Source organism: Electrona antarctica, assembly GCF_951216825.1.
Source record: "Electrona antarctica genome assembly, chromosome: 17".
Lineage (NCBI taxonomy): Eukaryota > Metazoa > Chordata > Actinopteri > Myctophiformes > Myctophidae > Electrona > Electrona antarctica.
Window position 1 is genome coordinate 30,031,511 of NC_136798.1, and position 26,734 is coordinate 30,058,244.

The following is a 26,734-nucleotide window of genomic DNA, read 5'->3' on the forward strand; positions in this document are numbered from 1 at the left end:
CATGTCCGCTAACACTTCTGCCTGTGCCCGTGACATGTCGGCTATGCTACCACTTCTGCCTGTGCCCGTGACATGTCGGCTATGCTAACACTTCTGCCTGTGGCCGTGACATGTCGGCTATGCTAACACTTCTGCCAAGGCGGTGACATAACAGCGACGCGTGATTAATTGCACATGCCGCTTTACGTTGATGCCGATGCTCCTCAGTGACTTATATCTAACATATTAGAAGAAACAAAAAAATGGTCCTTTTATCATTAAGAGAAAATAACTTATTTCTGCAAAAGCAGAAATAACCTGCAGTGCGACAGATTAGATAGTTTTATAGGTGTAAAGCCCTAACCACACCAGAGGGTCGCCATGCAACTCCTTGCAACATGCAACTACTTTGCAACTATTATTCCCAATGGCAGTTGCAAGGAGTTGCATTGGTGTGGTTTGTTTGTTGCAAGGAGTTGCATTGGTGTGGTTTGTTTTGTTGCAAGGAGTTGCATTGGTGTAGTTTGTTTTGTTGCAAGGAGTTGCATTGGTGTGGTTTGTTTTGTTGCAAGGAGTTGCATTGGTGTGGTTTGTTTTGTTGCAAGGAGTTGCATTGGTGTGGTTTGTTTTGTTGCAAGGAGTTGCAGCTGGTGTAGTTTGTTTTGTTGCAAGGAGTTGCATTGGTGTGGTTTGTTTTGTTGCAAGGAGTTGCATTGGTGTGGTTTGTTTTGTTGCAAGGAGTTGCATTGGTGTGGTTTGTTTTGTTGCAAGGAGTTGCATTGGTGTGGTTTGTTTTGTTGCATGGAGTGGCATTGGTGTGGTTTGTTTTGTTGCAAGGAGTTGCATTGGTGTGGTTGGTTTTGTTGCAAGGAGTTGCAGCTGGTGTGGTTTGGGCCTTTATTAGGCTCAATAATGCAATCGGAATGAAGAAGTAGCCCGCACACAATGAATGTCCTTTTCACATGATTGATTTACCTCTAGACAGACCGTTGTCTGTCTATCAGAGGTACAGTAAATACATCATGTGAAAAGGACATTCCTTGTGTGCCGGCTAATTCTTCATTCCTATTGATCTATTATCATGCCTGCATGATAATAGATAATAACAAATAAAAAAGACTCCAGCCCCCTGGAGTCCTTTTTGTCTGGACTGGCAAGGACGAGACAAGGACATCTTTGACAGAGTCCCTCCCTCACTGAGTGATGCCGTTGTGTTTATTGATGTGCGAGGATGAAAGGTGTGCTGTTCAAAGTGCAGATCATAATGAATGTAGATTTTAATACACCAGAGGGAAGAGCCGTTCTGTGCCATGCTGTCACTGTCTGCCTCCAGCTACGATTGCAGCACACCACCAGTGCCAAGAAAGATCACACAGTAGTAGCAGCACGGCCTCAGTTGTTTTTATTTGTATTATATTTCAGTACTACAGATTCATTATTCAAATTTTGAATTAAAAAACTAAAATGGCCAAATACAGATAATCCTTGACATGAAATTGTTTGAGAACCACTGATAGACCTGAGACCTGGTCTCAGGTCTCTATGGGTTAAACCGTTGTTTCTTTGGGTAATAACATCATATCCTCTGTTGAGGCCAGTGATCTGATGATGAAGCGCGAAGGTGAGCAGACGTGACGTCATTGGCAGTCCTACAGTATACAAAGCTACCAATGGCTTCTCACCGGCTGGAAAATTAATGGTCCGTCTCTCTACCAAAGTTTTGCTGAAAGCTTGTCAAAAGTTGGGCCTTACTGTCAGCTTAAAATGGTCTGTCCTTGTTCGTTTTGGAACTCCCAGCTGTCAATTGTTACGTTATCTTTGTCAGTCAAATACATGCACGCACATGCACGCACACACACACGTTTGTATTATATATTATATACTTGGGAAGACATCAGAATTTCCGGCTGGAAAAATCCATCTGAAGCAACCTTCCCCGAGACTCCATGCATCGCATGCTGGCAGCCAATCAGCATCGATCTTGTCCAGAACCCCGGACATGTTTTGGCTGTTTGATTTTATTCATCCAGTTCCAACTGAATATATATATAACACATTTTACTATTTGTCTGGACAGTTGGTCCAGTTGGTCTAGTGATAATTAACACACACACACACACACACACACACACGCACACGCACACGCACACGCACACACGCACACACACAGAGAGGGACAGACACACAGACACAGACAGTAAAGGCAGACTTTTCCTGCTGTGCGTGACTCTCTCCAATTCTTCCTTGCTAAAAATACTACCGGGCTGCAGTAGTGGAGGATATGACCCGTCTACAATCATCGTGTTGAGCACAGAATTTTAATGGGGACTTGTGGCTCGTGCAGAATCCATAATGGCGTCCTTTTGGTTACTGTTGTTGTCCGTCCATGTCTAGCTCTGCTCGAACATTCTTAGTCACCAGGTTGTATTTCTAATTTCCAATACTTTTACTTCTACTCCACTACATCTCAGATCCAAATATTGTACTTTTACTCTACTCCACTTCAGCCCTACAGTATACATTTCTAGAATAGCACATCTATTATAAGTTCACAATGCACCGTGATGCAACGCATTGTGAGCTTGTAGATTTGCTATTTTCAAATGATTTGCATACATTTGAAATGGGATATTCTGCACAATGAGAAGTACATTTTGATACCAACACTTTTACTTACAGTACGTACTTTTACTCAAGTAGGTTTTGAATTCCGGACTTTTAGTTGTAATGTCTACATTGCAGTATTGATACTTTTACTTGAGTACTTTTTCCACCACTGCTATTTCCCTACACCACCGGTTCTCACACTTTTTCATGTGGTGGACCCCCAAATGAATATACTGAATGTTATGTCTGAATGTTTGGCCGCTGACCCCCGTCTGAAATGATATTGTGCCGTTGTGCGATGGGACACACTGTGAACTTGTAGATCGGCTATTTTTTAAAACATAGGTTAAAGTAGTTAAACTGACCTTGATGCCATATTATATTAACTAACTGTGCTGGGCCCCACTTTGAGAACGACTGTAAAGATTGTTGGCCCACCAGTTAATTTAGTGTTCTACTTATAAAGAAATTATATTAAGATAAAGAGTTATTAATGTCTTGTTAAACATTTGTTAACAGTAACATAATTATATTAACTATTAACAAATGCTTAACTAGCCATTAGTAAGTGTAAGTAAGTAAGTTTACTAATGGCTTGTTCATAATCATTAAATATTCATAATGGAGTTATAAATGATTAGCATACAGTTGATAAGTTCACTAATAGTTTGGGATAACTATTAGGCATGGTTATATAACTCCTTAACTAACCTAACAAATATTTAACAAGACATTAATAACTCTTTAACTAATGCTTCATGAACAATCTATTAAGTAGTTATTAGACATAGTTATTAATCCTTAACTACAAGTAAGACGAAGCGAACGCAGCTCGTAAATTGCAATAATAACAATTAGAATAATATTTGAAGTAATATTATAATATAATATATAGATAGATAGATTCCAGCCAAGCAAGGGTTGGTTCAGAGCTAAGGTTAACATTAGACAGCTATGTGTGGTTTTAGCAATCAGTCAAATGTAAATTTTAAGTTAGCTGTGGTTGTTATTGTTGGTGTAGAGACGGTGCTAACGTTATGTAAGCTAATGTTGGACCCAGAGATTACAGCCAAGCAAGGGTTGGTTTAGAGCTAAGGTTAACGTTAGACAGCTATGTGTGGTTTTGCAGCTTGCTGAATATCCATTCACTCACTGTCGGCTATTCTGCACGAAGCGCTGTTGTGTGAGCGCAGTGTGACACACACACACACACACGCACACACACACGCACACACACACACACACACACGTTAAACAGCTATGTGTGGTACACACACGTTAGTTAGACAATGAAGCGCTTTTGTGGCAGTCTGACACAGACACACTCGCACACGTTAGACAGCTAACTGCGCACACGTTAGACAGTTCTGCCTGGCTTCCATAGTAACTGCGCCCTCTGGTGGCACACCGTGACACACACACAGACAGACAGACATGTTCTGCCTGGCTTCCATAGTTAGGGCTCACTGCCTTCGCAATTATCAACTGCTTAACAAGTCATTAAAAACTCATTAACTAACAGTTTATGAATGATTTTTTTAACTAGTTATAACGGATAGTTATTCTAAAGTGTTACCTCTGCTTAACAACTTCATCCAGTGTGCACTTTTTTACATTGTGCACAAGCCCTGCCGGGTGTGTGCTCTTCACAACACTGGAGAATAGTATTAATATGTTCCTGTGTATGCCAGCGACAGTGTTCCACTATTTTGGGAACCTGTTGACATAATCACAAACGTGAGAGCTGTGGCCTCACAATTCATTCAGAATGAATTCATTCCGAATAGAGAGTCATACCCGACTGTTTACATGGAACCTGAATAAACATATTCCTCTGTCATTTGTTTACATGACCAAAGGATTCATTCAGAATGCTACTACTATACTAAGGGCAGCCCTGTGCAAAATAATGCATGTATTCCAAACTCTCAGGCACGTTTGGAATAAAGTGTTTTTTATGTTAAATATATTCAGACAGTACTGCAGTATATACCACCCCTCCAAACACAAATGAAAATGTATTCGGTTCAAACCGGAATGGAATGGTCTATTCCAATGGAGGTGTTTACATGAGCATTTTTATTCTTAATCAGCAGTCATTCTGATATTCTGAAGTTGAATATATCTGTCCAATTGTCCATGTAAACTCTCTGGCACAATTGAGTATAGAAACCTAGATTTAGTTCCAGTCACCTGGTCACATGGTCAGAATCTCTTGAGTATAGAAACCTAGATTTAGTTCCAGTCACCTGGTCACATGGTCAGAATCTCTTGAGTATAGAAACCTAGATTTAGTTCCAGTCACCTGGTCACATGGTCAGAATCTCTATTGAGTATAGAAACCTAGATTTAGTTCCAGTCACCTGGTCACATGGTCAGAATCTCTTGAGTATAGAAACCTAGATTTAGTTCCAGTCACCTGGTCACATGGTCAGAATCTCTTGAGTATAGAAACCTAGATGTAGTTCCAGTCACCTGGTCACATGGTCAGAATCTCTATTGAGTATAGAAACCTAGATGTAGTTCCAGTCACCTGGTCACATGGTCAGAATCTCTATTGAGTATAGAAACCTAGATTTAGTTCCAGTCACCTGGTCACATGGTCAGAATCTCTTGAGTATAGAAACCTAGATTTAGTTCCAGTCACCTGGTCACATGGTCAGAATCTCTATTGAGTATAGAAACCTAGATTTAGTTCCAGTCACCTGGTCACATGGTCAGAATCTATTGAGTATAGAAACCTAGATTTAGTTCCAGTCACCTGGTCACATGGTCAGAATCTATTGAGTATAGAAACCTAGATGTAGTTCCAGTCACCTGGTCACATGGTCAGAATCTCTATTGAGTATAGAAACCTAGATTTAGTTCCAGTCACCTGGTCACATGGTCAGAATCTATTGAGTATAGAAACCTAGATTTAGTTCCAGTCACATGGTCACATGGTCAGAATCTCTTCAAGTAACTAGAGCTGTGGGTTATATCGTTCAGAAAATGTTCATTCATTCTTTTTTTTTTATTCATTAGTTTTGTACCCAATTTTATTTAGTTGCTAAGCCAATTCCCACACTCCCCAATCCCCATTGCCCCCTCATTTTTTAGATTTATTTGGCTATTCAAAAATAGCAGATATATACAATCTATCTAATGTAAAAAAAAAAATGAAATCTTTGCTTCTGGGAGTCCCTGGAACAAAATATTGTTCCATGACATGAAAAGAGTTCCATGACATGAAAAGGTTTGAGCATCACTGTATAATATAGCAACATAAGCTTTTCAGAAAACATAGACGATTTAGAAGACATATTTTAGAATCGGCCTCAGGTCTTAATGGGTTAACCAGAACAGCCACGAAAATAGCCAATCTACACAGCATAGTATAGACTCCACCCGTTAGTCCTGATGTCATAGTATAGACTCCACCCGTTAGTCCTGATGTCATAGTATAGACTCCACCCGTTAGTCCTGATGTCATAGTATAGACTCCACCCGTTAGTCCTGATGTCATAGTATAGACTCCACCCGTTAGTCCTGATGTCATAGTATAGACTCCACCCGTTAGTCCTGATGTCATAGTATAGACACCACCCGTTAGTCCTGATGTCATAGTATAGACACCACCCGTTAGTCCTGATGTCATAGTATAGACACCACCCGTTAGTCCTGATGTCATAGTATAGACACCACCCGTTAGTCCTGATGTCATAGTATAGACTCCACCCGTTAGTCCTGATGTCATAGTATAGACTCCACCCGTTAGTCCTGATGTCATAGTATAGACACCACCCGTTAGTCCTGATGTCATAGTATAGACTCCACCCGTTAGTCCTGATGTCATAGTATAGACACCACCCGTTAGTCCTGATGTCATAGTATAGACTCCACCCGTTAGTCCTGATGTCATAGTATAGACTCCACCCGTTAGTCCTGATGTCATAGTATAGACTCCACCCGTTAGTCCTGATGTCATAGTATAGACTCCACCCGTTAGTCCTGATGTCATAGTATAGACTCCACCCGTTAGTCCTGATGTCATAGTATAGACACCACCCGTTAGTCCTGATGTCATAGTATAGACTCCACCCGTTAGTCCTGATGTCATAGTATAGACTCCACCCGTTAGTCCTGATGTCATAGTATAGACACCACCCGTTAGTCCTGATGTCATAGTATAGACTCCACCCGTTAGTCCTGATGTCATAGTATAGACACCACCCGTTAGTCCTGATGTCATAGTATAGACACCACCCGTTAGTCCTGATGTCATAGTATAGACTCCACCCGTTAGTCCTGATGTCATAGTATAGACACCACCCGTTAGTCCTGATGTCATAGTATAGACACCACCCGTTAGTCCTGATGTCATAGTATAGACACCACCCGTTAGTCCTGATGTCATAGTATAGACACCACCCGTTAGTCCTGATGTCTATAGACTCCACCCGTTAGTCCTGATTTCATAGTATAGACTCCACCCGTTAGTCCTGATGTCATAGTATAGACTCCACCCGTTAGTCCTGATGTCATAGTATAGACTCCACCCGTTAGTCCTGATGTCATAGTATAGACACCACCCGTTAGTCCTGATGTCATAGTATAGACACCACCCGTTAGTCCTGATGTCATAGTATAGACTCCACCCGTTAGTCCTGATGTCATAGTATAGACACCACCCGTTAGTCCTGATGTCATAGTATAGACACCACCCGTTAGTCCTGATGTCATAGTATAGACTCCACCCGTTAGTCCTGATGTCATAGTATAGACTCCACCCGTTAGTCCTGATGTCATAGTATAGACACCACCCGTTAGTCCTGATGTCATAGTATAGACTCCACCCGTTAGTCCTGATGTCATAGTATAGACTCCACCCGTTAGTCCTGATGTCATAGTATAGACACCACCCGTTAGTCCTGATGTCATAGTATAGACTCCACCCGTTAGTCCTGATGTCATAGTATAGACTCCACCCGTTAGTCCTGATGTCATAGTATAGACACCACCCGTTAGTCCTGATGTCATAGTATAGACTCCACCCGTTAGTCCTGATGTCATAGTATAGACACCACCCGTTAGTCCTGATGTCATAGTATAGACTCCACCCGTTAGTCCTGATGTCATAGTATAGACTCCACCCGTTAGTCCTGATGTCATAGTATAGACTCCACCCGTTAGTCCTGATGTCATAGTATAGACTCCACCCGTTAGTCCTGATGTCATAGTATAGACTCCACCCGTTAGTCCTGATGTCATAGTATAGACACCACCCGTTAGTCCTGATGTCATAGTATAGACTCCACCCGTTAGTCCTGATGTCATAGTATAGACTCCACCCGTTAGTCCTGATGTCATAGTATAGACACCACCCGTTAGTCCTGATGTCATAGTATAGACTCCACCCGTTAGTCCTGATGTCATAGTATAGACACCACCCGTTAGTCCTGATGTCATAGTATAGACACCACCCGTTAGTCCTGATGTCATAGTATAGACTCCACCCGTTAGTCCTGATGTCATAGTATAGACACCACCCGTTAGTCCTGATGTCATAGTATAGACACCACCCGTTAGTCCTGATGTCATAGTATAGACACCACCCGTTAGTCCTGATGTCATAGTATAGACACCACCCGTTAGTCCTGATGTCTATAGACTCCACCCGTTAGTCCTGATTTCATAGTATAGACTCCACCCGTTAGTCCTGATGTCATAGTATAGACTCCACCCGTTAGTCCTGATGTCATAGTATAGACTCCACCCGTTAGTCCTGATGTCATAGTATAGACTCCACCCGTTAGTCCTGATGTCATAGTATAGACTCCACCCGTTAGTCCTGATGTCATAGTATAGACACCACCCGTTAGTCCTGATGTCATAGTATAGACACCACCCGTTAGTCCTGATGTCATAGTATAGACACCACCCGTTAGTCCTGATGTCATAGTATAGACACCACCCGTTAGTCCTGATGTCATAGTATAGACTCCACCCGTTAGTCCTGATGTCATAGTATAGACTCCACCCGTTAGTCCTGATGTCATAGTATAGACACCACCCGTTAGTCCTGATGTCATAGTATAGACTCCACCCGTTAGTCCTGATGTCATAGTATAGACACCACCCGTTAGTCCTGATGTCATAGTATAGACTCCACCCGTTAGTCCTGATGTCATAGTATAGACTCCACCCGTTAGTCCTGATGTCATAGTATAGACTCCACCCGTTAGTCCTGATGTCATAGTATAGACTCCACCCGTTAGTCCTGATGTCATAGTATAGACTCCACCCGTTAGTCCTGATGTCATAGTATAGACACCACCCGTTAGTCCTGATGTCATAGTATAGACTCCACCCGTTAGTCCTGATGTCATAGTATAGACTCCACCCGTTAGTCCTGATGTCATAGTATAGACACCACCCGTTAGTCCTGATGTCATAGTATAGACTCCACCCGTTAGTCCTGATGTCATAGTATAGACACCACCCGTTAGTCCTGATGTCATAGTATAGACACCACCCGTTAGTCCTGATGTCATAGTATAGACTCCACCCGTTAGTCCTGATGTCATAGTATAGACACCACCCGTTAGTCCTGATGTCATAGTATAGACACCACCCGTTAGTCCTGATGTCATAGTATAGACACCACCCGTTAGTCCTGATGTCATAGTATAGACACCACCCGTTAGTCCTGATGTCTATAGACTCCACCCGTTAGTCCTGATTTCATAGTATAGACTCCACCCGTTAGTCCTGATGTCATAGTATAGACTCCACCCGTTAGTCCTGATGTCATAGTATAGACTCCACCCGTTAGTCCTGATGTCATAGTATAGACACCACCCGTTAGTCCTGATGTCATAGTATAGACACCACCCGTTAGTCCTGATGTCATAGTATAGACTCCACCCGTTAGTCCTGATGTCATAGTATAGACACCACCCGTTAGTCCTGATGTCATAGTATAGACACCACCCGTTAGTCCTGATGTCATAGTATAGACACCACCCGTTAGTCCTGATGTCATAGTATAGACACCACCCGTTAGTCCTGATGTCATAGTATAGACACCACCCGTTAGTCCTGATGTCATAGTATAGACACCACCCGTTAGTCCTGATGTCATAGTATAGACACCACCCGTTAGTCCTGATGTCATAGTATAGACACCACCCGTTAGTCCTGATGTCATAGTATAGACACCACCCGTTAGTCCTGATGTCATAGTATAGACTCCACCCGTTAGTCCTGATGTCATAGTATAGACACCACCCGTTAGTCCTGATGTCATAGTATAGACACCACCCGTTAGTCCTGATGTCTATAGACACCACCCGTTAGTCCTGATGTCTATAGACACCACCCGTTAGTCCTGATGTCTATAGACACCACCCGTTAGTCCTGATGTCATAGTATAGACACCACCCGTTAGTCCTGATGTCATAGTATAGACTCCACCCGTTAGTCCTGATGTCATAGTATAGACACCACCCGTTAGTCCTGATGTCATAGTATAGACTCCACCCGTTAGTCCTGATGTCATAGTATAGACACCACCCGTTAGTCCTGATGTCATAGTATAGACTCCACCCGTTAGTCCTGATGTCATAGTATAGACACCACCCGTTAGTCCTGATGTCATAGTATAGACTCCACCCGTTAGTCCTGATGTCATAGTATAGACACCACCCGTTAGTCCTGATGTCATAGTATAGACTCCACCCGTTAGTCCTGATGTCATAGTATAGACACCACCCGTTAGTCCTGATGTCATAGTATAGACACCACCCGTTAGTCCTGATGTCATAGTATAGACACCACCCGTTAGTCCTGATGTCTCATGAACGTCATTCTGTCTCCTTCCTCTTGTCTCCAGATCTGCACCAATATATTCCGGACTCTTCCACCAAGTGACAACCCTGATTTTGACCCAGAGGAAGATGAGCCAACGCTGGAGGCTTCATGGCCTCACATACAAGTAAGACTGTAACGCTCTTAATTCTTATTTATTCTTTGTTGCACACAGGCTTGTCAAAAATGTCCCACTGAAAAGGGAGATGACAGTTCAACTTCACAGGTCTAAATGAGCTTGCTGGTTTAGTTGTGGTAGGATGTATTTTTCTCCTACCACCTTTTTCATTTGCTTTTATCCACACACAGCTCGTCTATGAATTTCTCCTGCGCTTCTTGGAGAACCCAGATTTCCAGCCGAGCATGGCGAAGCGCTACATTGATCAGAGGTTTGTTCTTCAGGTAAGTGTCTTCATTGCATTAAGCCTTTTTCCGCTGACCCAGTGTGATTAACATGGCGCCGTCTGGACTCTGGAGTTGAGTTGTCGTCGTGCCAAATAGCTTGCATTAGCAAGTCATTCCTCTTCCATCAGTACAGACCATTTTCAGGCTTCAGCTTCACCTTTGCAAAATGAGTGGATTATTATTATTATGATCATGCGTTAGCAAACCAGAACAGTAACCACTTAAAAACCCTATTTCATGGAGCGGAACCACCCCAGGGGTCTATACTTGGTGCCCTCCTTTTCCCCTCTACATCAAAACTAACTGATCTACAAGCTCACAACGTGTTGTGTTTTGCGACACATTGTGGACTTGTAGATTGGCAATTTATGACATAGGGATGCTAGGGTTCTTATGATTAAGGAACAAACAACCACACACTATCTTCAAATGTAGTGAACCAACTTTAATAGGGAAACAGCAACGTTTCTTTATGGCCGAAACGTTGCTGTTTCACTGCATTTGAAGACAATGTGCGGGTGTTTGTTCCTTTTTCATTGTTGGGCACCGTACCCTCTCCTACGCACCTGTCGCCTGTAGGTGTGCAAAAGCTTTGCTTTTTAAGGGTTCTTATGATTAAAACAGCAGTCTTGAATGAGTTTCTCAGTGGCTGCTGTTATTCAGATATGAAGTCCTGTGACGAAGCTCAAAAACATTTTTTATCACAATGGACAGAAAAACAAAAAACAAAATAGAACACGGACGGACACGATTCGATGAACGTATTTAAGTGGAGCTGGGAGGCTGTGCCTGGCTTGGCATTTCACGACAGCCCACCCAGGGGACGAGAGAAAGAGAGAGAGCAGAGTTATTTTATTTTTGGCCAGACCAGTGAGGTCAGCACTATAGACTGACTATTGACTGTGATGACTGAGTGAAGTCACAGCGTTGGTCGATCGTTTGGACCTAAATGGCTGTGGCTGAGAAATTGGTTGTAGAACCTGCAGTGTCGTTGTGAGGTGTGAGTCATTCACCCTAGTGGTTCTCAAACCTTTTCAAGTCAAGTACCCCAGATTGATATGTATTTGGCCACGGACATCTGAAAGGTTTTGTGAAGATTTATTTTTGGGGCTTTTCATGCCTTTTATTGATAGTGAAGTGAAGTTGGACAGGAAACGGGGAGAGAGTGACACGCAGCAAAGGCTGGCCGTAGAACATAAACGGAAAAAGTGGTTAAAATTTCGCGACCCCTCGGGGGGTCGCCAAATTATTTTAGGGGGTCCCCAAATTATTTTCCAAAAAAGAAAAAAGTTTTTTTTTAAAATTTTATTTTCACGATTTTTCAAAAATAGCAGACCTACAAGCTCGTAGCGCGCCACTCGGTGGCGCGCTATGAGCTTTTAGATCTGCTATTTTTCACTAGCTAAATTATAACAATGCTTAAAACACCAAAAGGGGTTCCCGCCCAAAATGGTTTAAGGTTATTGTAGCAGTCAATTTATATTGGGGGTCGGGAGGGGGCGGGGCGGGGGTCCCGAGACATTGCCAAAGCATTTCCGGGGGTCCCCGGCCAAAAACGTTGAGAACCCCTGGTGTAAACCACTCCTACAACTGGCTTTGTTAGTTTACGTGTCTGTTCGTACCAAAAAATGAGCATGGTTGCTATGGTCACCCAGTTCACACGGGTGTGATTTCATTACGTCAGACATTACGTCAGACCACAGTTGATCAGTCTATATAAGACCTTACACCACTCGGTTCACACGGGTGTGATTTTTGTTATAGTAATTAGTTTAGCAGAGTCCCCTGGGACCCCACTTTGAGAACCGTTGGTTCATGAAATTTGCTAAATCGACATAAATGTCGCCTTGACCTCAATCTTCAGCGCCTTGTGAGCTTGTAGAACGTCTATTTTTGCTGAATTATGGTATATGGTTGCGATGGTTCATGTGGTTAATATTCCTGTTTGTTACATGATCTATCATTCCCTCTGTAACTGGCGCCTGCTACAGCAGGCGGACAGAGAACTAGGCTGTTGTCTGTTTGTGTCTTTCACGTTCCTGTGCTCTTCCCGGTTTCCTTTACAGTACGTGAGCCATCTATAGTTTTAAGGTAAAGGCCTTCTGTGCCTCCGAGCAAGGGCGAGTGGTAGAGGGAAGAGACTAGGAATTGAAATGGGAGCACAGCTCAGTCAGTGCTAGAGTGGAAGGACATCACAGCAGGTAGCGATAGATCCACTGCACCAATGTTTGCTGGACACACTACAGTAGGTCAGTGGTTCTCCAACTGACTGATTCCACTGATTCCTTCTAAGTGATTTGGTCTTTTGCGCGAACGGGAATGAATTCCTCAGACATTAGCGTTCCTCGAGTCGTTCAGTTTCCTCCGTGTTGAAAGCCTGGTGACACGAGGTTCAGTCAGTCAGTGGCAGAATGCAACATGTTGACTGGCTGAGGAGAGACGTTGCTCTTTCGTCATTGGACTAAACTACGTGAGGAGGGCGGAACCAGAAGTACTGAACGGTTGAACGGTGAACATTATTATAGTAACTGATCTTTTTAGGGGATTGGAATGAAATGACGAGTCACTGAAATTAACGATAATTCCCATCACTAAAGTCCAGGTGTGGCTTGGGATTTTTTTGACAACCACACATTATTGCAATAATTGTGCTGTCGGCTAGTTTTGCCCAAAATGATGAACTGAAAATGTTACGTTTCTGTTCATTTCATCCAGCTGTTTCTATACAGATGAATAGAAATTATTCTAGAGAATTATTCAAATACTTTTGATCAAGCAAATATGTCAGCATTTTGTGACTTTGTCTAGAAAGGTGCTATATAAATAAAGTTATTATCATTATGACTGTCCTAATTTCACATTATATAAAAACACTGACAATCCTGACAATCCCCTTTTTAGCAAGTTTCCTGCAATTTCACACGTGACCCCATACAGTACGCGGTCCAGCCTCATGCTAGCTGGTACGTCCCACCTCACCTTGTTTTAGAATCACAGGAGAGCTTGACTTTTCATCTGGTCGTGTCAAAGCCACAGACTGAACGTAGAGGTGTAACGTGTGGGCAGCAGTGGAATGCCGACTGGCCCACATCCGAGGTGAACTAAGTACATTTACTCAAATACTGTACTTGAGTACAGTTTTGAGTTTTTGAGCGGTGCCTCCGCTCCATTACGCAGCTATGTGTGTCCTTTATGTGTGTCTCTGTCTGTCTGAGCACGGCCAGCTGCAACACCTAAAGTGAGCCGGGCTTATAGGTTGGTAAACCAATAGGAAGTAGTTGTCTGTTTCCAGCGCTAGTTTGTCCCACCCTCTATGCCCAGAAAAGCATAATGTTCTTCAGGCTACAAAAGATTTGTAAACTTGTGAAATGGGACATTCTGAATAATGAGTGCTTTCTACTTTTGGTACTTTAAGTAGATTTTGATAACAACACTTTTGTACTTTACTCAAGTAAATATTTAATTGTTTTTTTCCCCTCCGTGTCATCAGTGCCCATACCGTAGGTGAGGTTGGCAAAAGGGCCTTTCTGTGTGGAGTTTGCATGTTCTCCCCATGTCCCCTAGGGTAGGTACCCTCACAAAAAACATGCAGTAATCCTGGTCTCTATACTTACTCCCCCTGGCCTTATGGAGGGCAATGGGATAACGTGTTCCTTCCATGCGCTACGTCCTACCGGGGAAAATCCCCCCTGGACTCCTCATGCATAGAAGGAAGCATGAGGTCCGTTGCTCTCCCCAGAGGGAGTGTAGCGCCCAGGATTACATTAGATAATTGACCCTGGGTGAACGAAAGAAAAAACAGGTGGGGGAAATAAAATCGTGGGATATTTATTTAATTATTTTTTTTACTTACATTTTGAATCCAGGACTTTTTACTCTGAACGGAGTAATTAATTCCCATATTGATACTTTTTTCCTAAGTAAAACATGCCAGTACTTTTTCCACCACTGCGTGACTTTCCATGATGTGATTGCGTCTTGGTGGCAGGTGGAGGAAGAGCTTTAACATAGCTCCTTATTATTGACTCTCCTGGAGGACGGGGGCGATGGAGGAGGACAGGACAGCCCAGGACAGAACCGTGTGGCACGGAGCGGAACTGCAGCTTTCTGCTCTCACTTTTAGTTTGGCACAAATGGCACGAGTGTGTTGTAGGCTTTGAGCGTCGACTAAAATGCTGTGATGGTGACGGCGCTCAACCTCCAGCTTCTGCAAGCAGAGTGACAGCTGGACACGTTTTCATTCAGATGTTGTGCTGCTGGGTAGTTTACCACAGGGGTTCTCAACCCGTGGGTCGCGACCCCTCGGGGGGTCGCCAAATTATTATTAAAAAAAAAAATAGCAGACCTACAAGCTCGTAGCTACGAGCTTGTAGATCTGCTATTTTTTTTCTAATTTTTTCAATTTTTTCAATAGCTAAATTATAACGCTAATGCTTAAAACACCAAAAGGGGTTCCCGCCCAAAATGGGTTAAGGTTATTGTAGCAGTCAATTTATATTGGGGGTCGGGAGGGGGCGGGGCGGGGGTCCCGAGACATTGCCAAAGCATTTCCGGGGGTCCCCGGCCAAAAACGTTGAGAACCCCTGGTTTACCACAACATGGTTAACTTGATTACTTCAGAGCATACCTATTTATACAACAGTAGGTGCTAGGCAAATAAGGCAATATAGGAAAGGAGACCCGCACACCGGTTTCAGGCAAAGGATTTCCTTTATTTCAGCTTAGCGACAACATTTCGATCTCAACGGATCTTAATCAGGTCAGTATAGTGATATATTTATACTGACTATACTGACCTGATGAAGATCTGTTGAGATGAAAACATTGTCGCTAAGCTGAAATGAAGCAAATCCTTTGTCTGAAACCGGTTTGCGGCTCCTATCTCCTGTCATAACTTGATTACTTCATCATTTAATTACTGTCCTTTTTGTTATTGAGATTTAACCCTGTGCAGTTATTATACTTTTGCAGACCCCAATCTGAAAATATGTTGTGCCAGGGACCGACCCCATACAAGAGTTTTGTTGTTAAAATGTTTCAACAATATTCCAAATAATTCACTTTTTTAAGACTTTTGTGGTCAACATTTTCAATATTTTTATTTAGTCATAGTTTTAGTCATTAGTTTTCATCTAGTTTAATTTAGTTTTTGTCAGTGGAGGGGAAAAAAATGGTAGTCGACGAACATATACTTATAATCATAAGTGGACAATTGTGGACATGAATGTCGATGTCTCTCTATTGCAGGGCTTTATTCATAAACGGCAGAGTGAAAGGAAGAGCATAGATGAGGTTGTTAGCACCTTGGTGGGGGGTCCTGGGTGTGTGTGTGGTGGTGGTGGTGGTGGTGGTGGTGGTGGTGGTGGTGGGGGGGGGGGGGGGGGGGTAGGGGGGGTTAGAGGAAGTGCCAGAGGTGGTGAGTGACCTCCCGGTGCATTGCACAGCCTGTTTACCTTGCTGGTGCAGTATAGTCATTCCTCCCTAAGGCTTGTCAATCAGCATACCGCCATGATAGGTCCACGTGTCAGCTACACACAGAATCCCACATGATATGACACATGCACAGTCACACTTCGATTCAAAGGGCTTTATTGGCATGAGAAAACATACGTTTACACACATACATACACACAGTCACACACACACACACACACACACGCGTGTGCACACACACACACACACACACACACACACACACACACACACACACACATTTTTTTATGTGATTAAAGATAATTAGAATGGGTCATGCTCACAATAGAATACGTGTTCGGAAGCATCTTCTGTAGAACCCTAATGGTTGTGGATATTTCACATAAGGTTAAAAGCCTCAATCTGTCATTTCTTCCACCTGTTGGCTGTACGTAGGAACAGCAGGAACATGGTAATACCTAAACATGATCATTCTGCATGTTGTGCTGATTGTTTAGGAAACCGCACTAGTGTGGAGGACTCTGTTCACGCTGATTCACACATCACAGATCGAGACGGACCAATGAAACACACACACACACACACACACACACACACACACACACACACACACACACACTTATGTAAAATCACTCTAGTTGTGTAGGTGTGTCATCATAGTTCATAGTGTCAGGTGTATGTGTTGGAAATCTTAATGAATGTAAATGTATTCTTGGCTCTCATCTGATCTATCAACCCATGAATCCTAGCATCCCTTTTCAGGGCATGTCATGACAGCCATCAGCCAAGCATTTGACAAAAATAGACGATCTACGTTAGCAAGGCTATTTTTGGTGTGTAGGGGGGAAAAAAGTTTGCAAAAGACAGACCCCTGGGGGACCCCAGCCAACAGAGTATATTGTCTATGTCGGGTGGAAACTAGTAGCAAATCATCAAGCTAGAAAGTTTTGAGCTTTCAGGCCTGCTACTTTTGAGGCTTGTGACACTGATCAAGCTGTGCATTCATTTACAAAAAAACAAAAAAAACACACAAAATGAATTGAATATGGAGATAAGCATGCCCAACAGCAACGGCTTTAAGTAGTTAAAATGGGTCAACTACCAGGCTTGGCTTTTGGTTGCAGCAAAAGATGAGCCTTTAAAAACAAAACCTGATGTTTCCCAGGCAGCCGCAGTCACAGTGGGCGTCAGGAGGGTTTAAAAATAGCAGGCTGTTTGGCTTGAGAAGAGAATCCATGTTCAGACTGAGCCCTGTCTCCCAATTAGTGCTGTGGTGTTGATGTACAGTAGCACCAGGTCATTTTAATGCATCCACTGCCATTGATGAGATATCTCGTCAAATGAAATCCAACGGTGAAATCTGTGTTACCATCTACAGAGTCAGGTTACCGAGTATTTATTGATTCTCTGTTCACTAGAGCCAATTATGAGAACTTCTGTCTTATCCTCATCTAGTTTGAGAAAGTTCTCACTCATCCACCATTTGATGCTGGACAGACAGGTCAACAACAGGTCAAGAGCACAGGGGTCGTCTGGAGCTACGGAAAGATATAACGTATTGTCAGCATAAAAATGGAAATCTCCCAGCGGCAGAACAATAAAGGACCAAGAGTTAAGCCATGTGGTATACCAGAGCAGATGTCGTGCTACATTGACAAAGTAGCTTCTGCCTGTTGGGTAGGAGGAAAACCAAGATAAGGCCGTGCTTGACAAACCTATCTAGTACTCCAGGCGTTAAAATTGAATGATCAATTGTCTCGAATGCAGTCATTAAGTCAAGGATTAGGAGAATGGACAGATTGTTCTTGTCGGCGGCCACTCTAAGATCGTTCATTACTTTTACAAGCTGTTTCAGTCCTGTGACCTTTCCTGAAGCCAGATTGGAATTGGTTATGCACCTTATTGTACTGTAGAATCGCATCCGACTGATGAAAGATTTTCTTTTCTAGGACCGTGCCCAGAAAGGGCAGAAATTGGTCTGTAATTTCCCAGCACAGAGGGATGTTGTGATTAAATATTGATCCTTACTTCAAGCATTCGAATTCAATAACTCTGACAGAGTGCTTCTTCATAGCCAGGTGTGACTGATTATGTCATCAAGCATAGTTTCTAATGTGCATGCTTGTTCAGTTAAACTATTTCCTAGATCAGTGATTCTCAACATGTGACCCCCAAAACGAAGATTTAAATCATATAACAGCTAATATAATCAACTGTGTCGACTCCAGTGTGAGGTTTTCACTGTCAGTGGGCCAACACCATGCAGATAACATGGCCCCAAATCATCACTGTCTTTTATCAATTATTGCAGAGTCAACACAACCATCTATTAGGATATTTTACAGCACTGTGTGTGCTTCCGTATGTTGACGAGCTTTATGGATATACTGATTTCCTTTTCTAGCAGCAGTTGGCACCTGCCCACAGTGCCAAAACTACTAGTAATTGGTGTACTGACCATGGTATTACTGTTCTTAACAGACCAGTCAACTGGCCTGACCTGAACCCCACAGAGAATTTGTTTTATTGTCAAGAGGAAGGTGTGAGACACTATAGATTCAACAATACAAATGAGTTTAAAGCTGCTATCAAAGCAAACCTGGGCTTCCATAACACCTCAACAGCACCACAGGCTTATCACCTCCATGCCACGCCCCATTGATTAAAAGTAGGCCAGACCACGTATTGAGTGCATACTGTAAATTAACATACTTTTCGGATGGTTGACATTTCTGTATTATAAATATGTCTTTTAGTGGTCTAATAAAATATTCTAATATTTTGAGATACAGTAGGATGTTTTGATTTTCATCAGATGTATGCCAGAATATTTCTAGATTGCAGTATTGAATTGATACTCTTACTTTAGTAAATAATATGAGTACCTTTTCCACCACTGAAAGCGCCACAGGGCTCAAAGCGCTGACTGTGAGCCCTGCTGAGGACGGCCGCGCCTCGTGGCCAACCTGCCTCACAGATAGCAGATGTGTGTCAGTGACAGTCTTTCCTCAACTGCTCGGGCTGCGCTAAGCAACCATGCACTAATGACTCATCACACACAGCTGAAAATAGCCATTCCTATGCCACGGGTATAAATCTATATACGATACGCTGCCTTTAGGCTTTACATGATGAGTCAGTTACATAACGTGGGCTGCCTGCTGCTGGTAAGATGTGGTGCTGTTATTTATTTATGCCAATTTGTTCAGATGACAACCATGCAGCGAGGCGAGCTGGTTGCTGTCTTCAGGGGGGGGGGGGGGGTATAAATAGGTCTATTTATACCAATAGATACTATTTTTTGTTTTGTTTTGTTCCAGACAATGTTTCCTCAACATTTTAATCGGTCTGAACAAACACTCCAACCTTCCGAGCGCAACTTGAACAACTCCTGAGCAGCATAATGAGTGCACTGTGTACATTACGCTTATGTCAAGTTATGGCTTATTCAAATCTAATTACAGAATAAGTAACAGTTGCATTGATTGATTGACTGAATACTTTATGAGTCAGAAATGTAAACCGTACAGAGTACAGTCAAACACTTAGTCTAATAGGATATCACCGAAAAAGTCCTTGCGGTCTTGTTTCCATTCAGGTCCTGGGTATTCATAGTCATGACGTGAAAATTAACGACAAAATTCGAATCATCACAATGTTTTTTCTTTAAAAGACTGGTACAGGTACGGAGAAAAAAGGAATTGGTTCATAAAGAGGTGGGCGTAGTCACTTGACTATGGGAGGAGCGATCATTTCCTCTCCCTTTGGCCTGCTGAAAGGTGGATTTTCAGGCCTGTTTTAAAGGACGCCAGTGATTTGCATTTTTTGAGGGTAGGGGTCAGGGCATTCCATACTTGGGTGGCAGTGCTGGAGTATCTATCTACCCATGTTTGTTTTAAAAGTGGGTGGTACCAGATCGTTGTTCTCACTTCCTCTAGTATTGTGGCTGTGGGTGTCACTTTTTTTAGGTAGTTAGTCAGGTATGCAGGTACAGAGGGCATAGAGGGCAAAGCTGCATTTACAATTTTAGATGTCAATCCCAATTTAAATTGCTTCACTCTGTCTTCTACCCGGAGCCAACCTAGACTATCAAAATGGGTAGCAAAAACATGGGTCATGGGCCCAAGGCCGAGAAGTAGTTGAATTACTTTGTTTTGGAAGGCTTGGAGCTTAGTTTTTAGTGAGATGTTGACAAACCAAGAGGTGGTATAGTGGCATATAGTGGCATAGTCAAAGGAGGACTGAATTAGGGTTACAGTTAGAGTCCTGAGAGCACTTTTGTTGACAAAAGGAATCTTTTTTGATTTTCCTTGAAATTAAAATGGCTGAGAATCACTGGGTTAAACTGTAGAATATAGTTAATTCACAGAAAATTCAATAATAGCCTACATAGCCAGCCATGGAAACAGGGTGTGGTTTGGAAAAGCCTCAAGTAATATATTGAATAACACAAATGTAGGTTTACAAGACTAGACTGGCCTTGTAGAGAGGTGGACTAGTGACTGAGAGAGGCTTCTCTCTTCCTCATTGCAGGACTGGAGATCGTTACAGTCAACACGAATATAAAGTGAATATCCAGCTTCAGTCCATTTTTAGTTTGTACCTGGAGTAAGTGTGTTATACTGTATCTGCTGTGCACAGGGGAACCATGGCTTAGTTTAATTATATCCGTGGTCTTTTTCAGTCGCTTTCCATACGCGATGCAAAAGTACATTTTGCATCATGTTTATTTTGGTACAGGCACAGCCACATTGTTTCGCGCTGGGCAAAACGATGCCAGCCGGACCAACGTTAATGCACGTAGGATCACATTTTCGAACTGTCCCCTAGGGACAGTAGTTTAGTTTTCTAGGTGGAAAACATTTGTTGTGTGACTGTGAGCGATTCTTGCGGCGCGTCTGATCGGATAGCTGCGTGCGTGTGTGCGGATGTAATTGAAGACCTGTGGATGTTCTGTGATGGGTGTGTAATAATGGTTGTCTGTGGATGTTCTGTGATGGGTGTGTAATAATGGTGGTCTGTGGATGTTCTGTGATGGGTGTCTTTCAGCTGCTGGAGCTGTTCGACAGCGAGGACCCCAGGGAGAGGGACTTCCTCAAGACCATCTTGCATCGGATCTACGGGAAGTTCCTGGGTCTGCGAGCCTTCATCCGGAAGCAGATCAACAACATCTTCTTGCGGTGAGTCAGATAAATGCATGGGTTTGCATGATTTCAGTCATTTGGATTCCTTAGAAGTCCTCCTCCCTGTCCAGTATCACTACGCCATAAAACCATAGTTCCATGTGACAGAGGGGTCAAAGTTCAACGAAAGTTGCTCTAATTGGTACAAATAGGTCAACAATACAAACTAGATAAAGTGCCCCTCGGGGCACAAGTCTCCACCAGGGCAGGTCTGGTTGTGGCCTCGTCCTGGCGCTATAACAGGCCAATGTGAAAAGGGTGGGATATATTCCTCAGCCTAGTAGGAAAGTCTGTGAAAATTCCACGTAAATTGCATGCTGCTTTCATGATTTGAGGCTTTTTGTTCAAAACGTGCCAATCCTGCAAACTTTGAAAGCCAACGTTAGCCAATTAGGATGGAATATGAAATATCGGACAGATCCGGCTTGAACACATGACTATAGAGATACATGTACAGTAGTGTGTAACGATTTGCGGGATTTTTGGTCAGAATCTGAGTAATATCAACAAATGTGTTTCTCAAAAGTCGGCCTCCTGATGGCGCTATAACACGCCGTTCTGGAAAATGTGGGTCAGAGATTCATCGTTGGCATCCAGGGAGTGTGTGTGCAAAATTTGGCATCGGCCGGGTTAACGGTGCCGGAGATTAGCTGTACACACACACACACACACACACACACACACAGACAGACAGACAGACAGACAGACAGACAGACAGACAGACAGACAGACAGACAGACAGACAGACAGACAGACAGACGGACACACACACACACACGGACGGACGGACCCACACACACACGGACGGAGTGCAAAACATACTCTCCCCATGCCTTCGGCCTGGTGGAGACAATAAAACATACTCTCTCCCCATGCCTTTGGCCTGGTGGAGACAATAAAACATACTCTCTCCCCATGCCTTTGGCCTGGCCTGGTGGAGACAGTAAAACATACTCTCTCCCCATGCCTTCGGCATGGGGAGAGTAGGAAAGTCTGGCTGGTGGAGACAATGACGGTAGTTTTGTGGATTCATTTATTTTTAACGAGTGGCCCACAGTGCCCCCCACCAAATGACCGGAACTACTTAATATTCACCAAAACCAGACCAGAACTCCCACCACGGATCAATGAATACCTTTACAACCACTATATTAATGGCAAGTATTTCCTACAGCTTTAATACCAAAAATCTGAACTAACCCTTCAAGGAACCCTGAAGGTTCCTTGGACCCCACTTCCACCGTGAAACAAGCTCACTTCCAAAGTGAAACAAGCTCACTTCTACTGTGGAACATATTTTGTATTTATTATTCTTTTGAAAAATATCAAAAAATGTTTGGAAATTGTTTTATAATATTGATAATGCTTATTACATAATTTAGTTATGTAACTGACTCATCATGTAAAGCCTAATAATCTTCTCTCCCTGGGTTTCCCTGGCACAACCTTGTCAGATGGTTCTGCGGCCAAATGCATATCAATTCAGGGGTCCTCGACATGAAAAGCTTTGAGAACCATTGCTCTAAAGTGCCGTGACAGACATTGCTTATTTGCTTCCCTCCCATGAGCCATGACCAATGGTGTTCCTCCTCGGAGGAGGTCTGAGATGAGTTGAGCCAGAGAACTCATTCCTCTCTGTACAGACAGACGACCCTAAAGCTGCAACAACAGACGCAACGTAACTCAAGAGCAAACACTCGGGTCCTCCTCACATCATCGACGGGGACGTGTTTGATCGTTGTCACCCTGGTTGCTGTGATACAGCAGGATTCAACGCTGGCTGGCGCAAAAACAGGGGGCACTCGACGTCACGTCCAACAGGCAAAGTGGCACCGAAGACAACGGATGTTTCCACTTTGGCCATCTGCTGTCGGGGGTTAAAAATAGTGCCACAGTTGCCAAGCGCTGCTGCTTCCAATGGGTACCGACCTACCGTACCACCTACCGTACCACCCTGCTGCTTCCAATGGGTACCGACCTACCGTACCACCTACCGTACCACCCTGCTGCTTCCAATGGGTACCAACCTACCGTACCACCCGGCCAGTTGAACATGGGTGGCTCATAGAACAGTGGTTCTCAAACTTTGTCATGGCAAGACCCCAAAATGTTAAACCCAATCTATTTAAATCGTGTGTGTGTGTGTGTGTGTGTGTGTGTGTGTGTGTGTGTGTGTGTGTGTGTGTGTGTGTGTGTGTGTGTGTGTGTGTGTGTGTGTGTGTGTGTGTGTGTGTGTGTGTGTGTGTGTGTGTGTGTGTGTGTGTGTGTGTGTGTGTGTGTGTGTGTGTGTGTGTGTGTGTGTGTGTGTGTGTGTGTGTGTGTGTGTGTGTGTGGTCGGTCGTGCAGGTTCATCTATGAGACGGATCACTTCAACGGTGTGGCTGAGCTGCTGGAGATCCTGGGAAGGTCAGTGCACTAACGCGTATAGTAGAGAAACATACATCTGCACGCCGTCTTCATACCGCTCCCAAACCTTATTAGACGCAACTCGCAACGTTTTGACCTACACGAGGTAAAAAGAAAAAGGGCATATCATTGGAGATGTCATATAGGAAGAAGTGGGCAGGACTCGCATCATCTACAATGAAAAGTGTTTTTATTCAGTAGCAGGAAAAGATTGTATCTCACATCACCTACAACAGTGGTTCTCAACCTTTTTACACCAAGTACCACCTCAGATTTTATTTGTCACTCGCGCGTGTGCACGTTTGGCGGAAATCTGCGGTTATTAGCGGTTATTGATGCTTTTTTGGGTAGGCACTTGGGAGACACTTGGGAGACACTTGGGAGACACTGGGGAGACACTGGGGAGGCCCTGGGCAGACATTGGGGAGGTACTGTGGAGGCACTGGGGGGACTCTGGGGAGGCACTGAGGAGGCACTGGGGGGGACACTGGGCACTGGGGAGACACTGGGGAGGTACTGGGGAGGCACTGGGGGGACACTGGGGAGGCACTGGGGAGACACTGGGGAGGCACTGGGGAGACACTAAGGAGGTACTGGGGAGGCACTGGGGGGACACTGGGGAGGCACTGGGGAGGCACTGTGGAGGTACTGGGGAGGTACTGGGGAGGCACTGGGGGGACACTGGGCACTGTGGAGGCACTGGGGAGACACTGGGGGGACACTGGGGAGGCCCTGGGCAGACATTGGGGAGGTTCTGGGGAGGCACTGGGGGGACACTGGGGAGGTACTGGGGGAACACTGGTAAAAAAATAATAAAAATAATAAAAATAATAATAAAACAACTTTTTTTTTGTTTTGTGATCTTACACATTGTGAAGCAAATTAATTAATAACGAGCCCAACGGAGTTACGGAGACATTCAGCGACAACTGCTCACTGCTAAATTGCCACTAACTCCAGTCTCCGGAGTCAGGCTGACGGACTGAGTGGGAATGAGAGAGGGGGGGGGGTGAGAGAGGCGGGGCTATTGGAATCGCTGCATGCATTGCATTCACATGCATGCGTTTCTCAACCGTTCTGTCAAACTTCACCGTTTTTTTTTCACCCCCCCCGCCCCTTTTTGGGAAGATTATTCCGCGTACCACCTGGGGGGGGCTCAAGTACCACCGGTGGTACGCGTACCACAGGTTGAGAACCACTGACCTACAAACATAGAACACACATGGGGCATGATGATGAGCCAATTAAAAAAAGCATTTGAAATGAACAATTCTCAATAAACCAGTCTGCAATTAATGAAAATGAAATGAGTCACCCATAGTGTCAGAATAAACATTGAAACCGGTCAAACTACAACGCATTCTCTCATCAGGTGTTTACGGTATGGACAACATAATCCCATTAGACAATATCAGTACCCCGATCACAAATCATGTCCCACAAAGGCTACACAAAGTGGTAATGTAATGTAAAAGCAGTCGAGAGGAGCTGCAGGGAAAACATGGTCACGTGAGCACAACCACGTTGGTCACCTGACCAGGTCCAGTCACGTGAGCACAACCACGTTGGTCACCTGACCAGGTCCAGTCACGCAGCATAAACCTAGTTCACAAGCCTTCATACCCGCTGGTATAAAGTCTCAAACAGACTCCCATAACGCTTGAATGTGTATTAATGGAACCAAGTGGACCCGTAAGGGTCCATTTAGTTCAATGTTTACACTTTCAGAGTTACAGACCTGTAAAGGTCCATTTGGACCCTATAGGACTTTGACTTTAAATTATGTATTTAGGTTTTTTTTTTTAAATACGCTGTGTGTTGTGACGGATGGACGTCTTTAGTTTCACGCAGGAATGTTGTAACCGTCGGTTCTTTAGTTATGGGCCGTTGAATGAATAAAGCTTGTTTTGACCAAAAAGGCAATCTGGGAAAAGAGAGCTGGTATATCTGCTATTTCTTTTCTTTTTTTTAAAGTGGAAAAATCTCAAATCTGTGACTAAAAACTACTGATTTAGAAGGCATTTGTAGAATCGGCCTCAATGATGTTGATTGTCCGATCTAAATAAGCAATTCAAATCAAGCTGCATAATAACATGGTGTCATTGTGTCTGTGTGCACCACAGTATCATCAATGGCTTTGCGTTGCCCCTGAAGGCAGAACACAAGCAGTTCCTGATGAAGGTGCTCATCCCCATGCACACTGCTAAAGGACTGTCCCTGTTCCATGCACAGGTAGGGCACCATGCACACTGCTAAAGGACTGTCCCTGTTCCATGCACAGGTAGGCCTGACAACATGCACACTGCTAAAGGACTGTCCCTGTTCCATGCACAGGTAGGCCTGACAACATGCACACTGCTAAAGGACTGTCCCTGTTCCATGCACAGGTAGGCCTGACAACATGCACACTGCTAAAGGACTGTCCCTGGTCCATGCACAGGTAGGTGCTCATCCCCATGCACACTGCTAAAGGACTGTCCCTGGTCCATGCACAGGTAGGTGCTCATCCCCATGCACACTGCTAAAGGACTGTCCCTGGTCCATGCACAGGTAGGGCACCATGCACACTGCTAAAGGACTGTCCCTGTTCCATGCACAGGTAGGCCTGACAACATGCACACTGCTAAAGGACTGTCCCTGGTCCATGCACAGGTAGGTGCTCATCCCCATGCACACTGCTAAAGGACTGTCCCTGGTCCATGCACAGGTAGGTGCTCATCCCCATGCACACTGCTAAAGGACTGTCCCTGTTCCATGCACAGGTAGGGCACCATGCACACTGCTAAAGGACTGTCCCTGTTCCATGCACAGGTAGGCCTGACAACATGCACACTGCTAAAGGACTGTCCCTGTTCCATAAATGGCCTACTAGT

The 26,734-nt window shown here is 43.9% G+C and overlaps 1 protein-coding gene across 1 annotated transcript in view; it reads left to right on the top strand.

Moving 5' to 3' along the window:
* ppp2r5a (protein phosphatase 2, regulatory subunit B', alpha isoform) overlaps positions 1-26,734 on the top strand; it is a 94,229-nt gene that overhangs the window by 57,652 nt on the left and 9,843 nt on the right. The window contains exons 3-7 of the mRNA XM_079527037.1: positions 10,460-10,561; positions 10,744-10,836; positions 21,322-21,452; positions 23,802-23,861; positions 25,985-26,093. Coding sequence (XP_079383163.1) covers positions 10,460-10,561; positions 10,744-10,836; positions 21,322-21,452; positions 23,802-23,861; positions 25,985-26,093 — 495 coding nt within the window. The remainder of the gene's footprint in view (positions 1-10,459; positions 10,562-10,743; positions 10,837-21,321; positions 21,453-23,801; positions 23,862-25,984; positions 26,094-26,734) is intronic.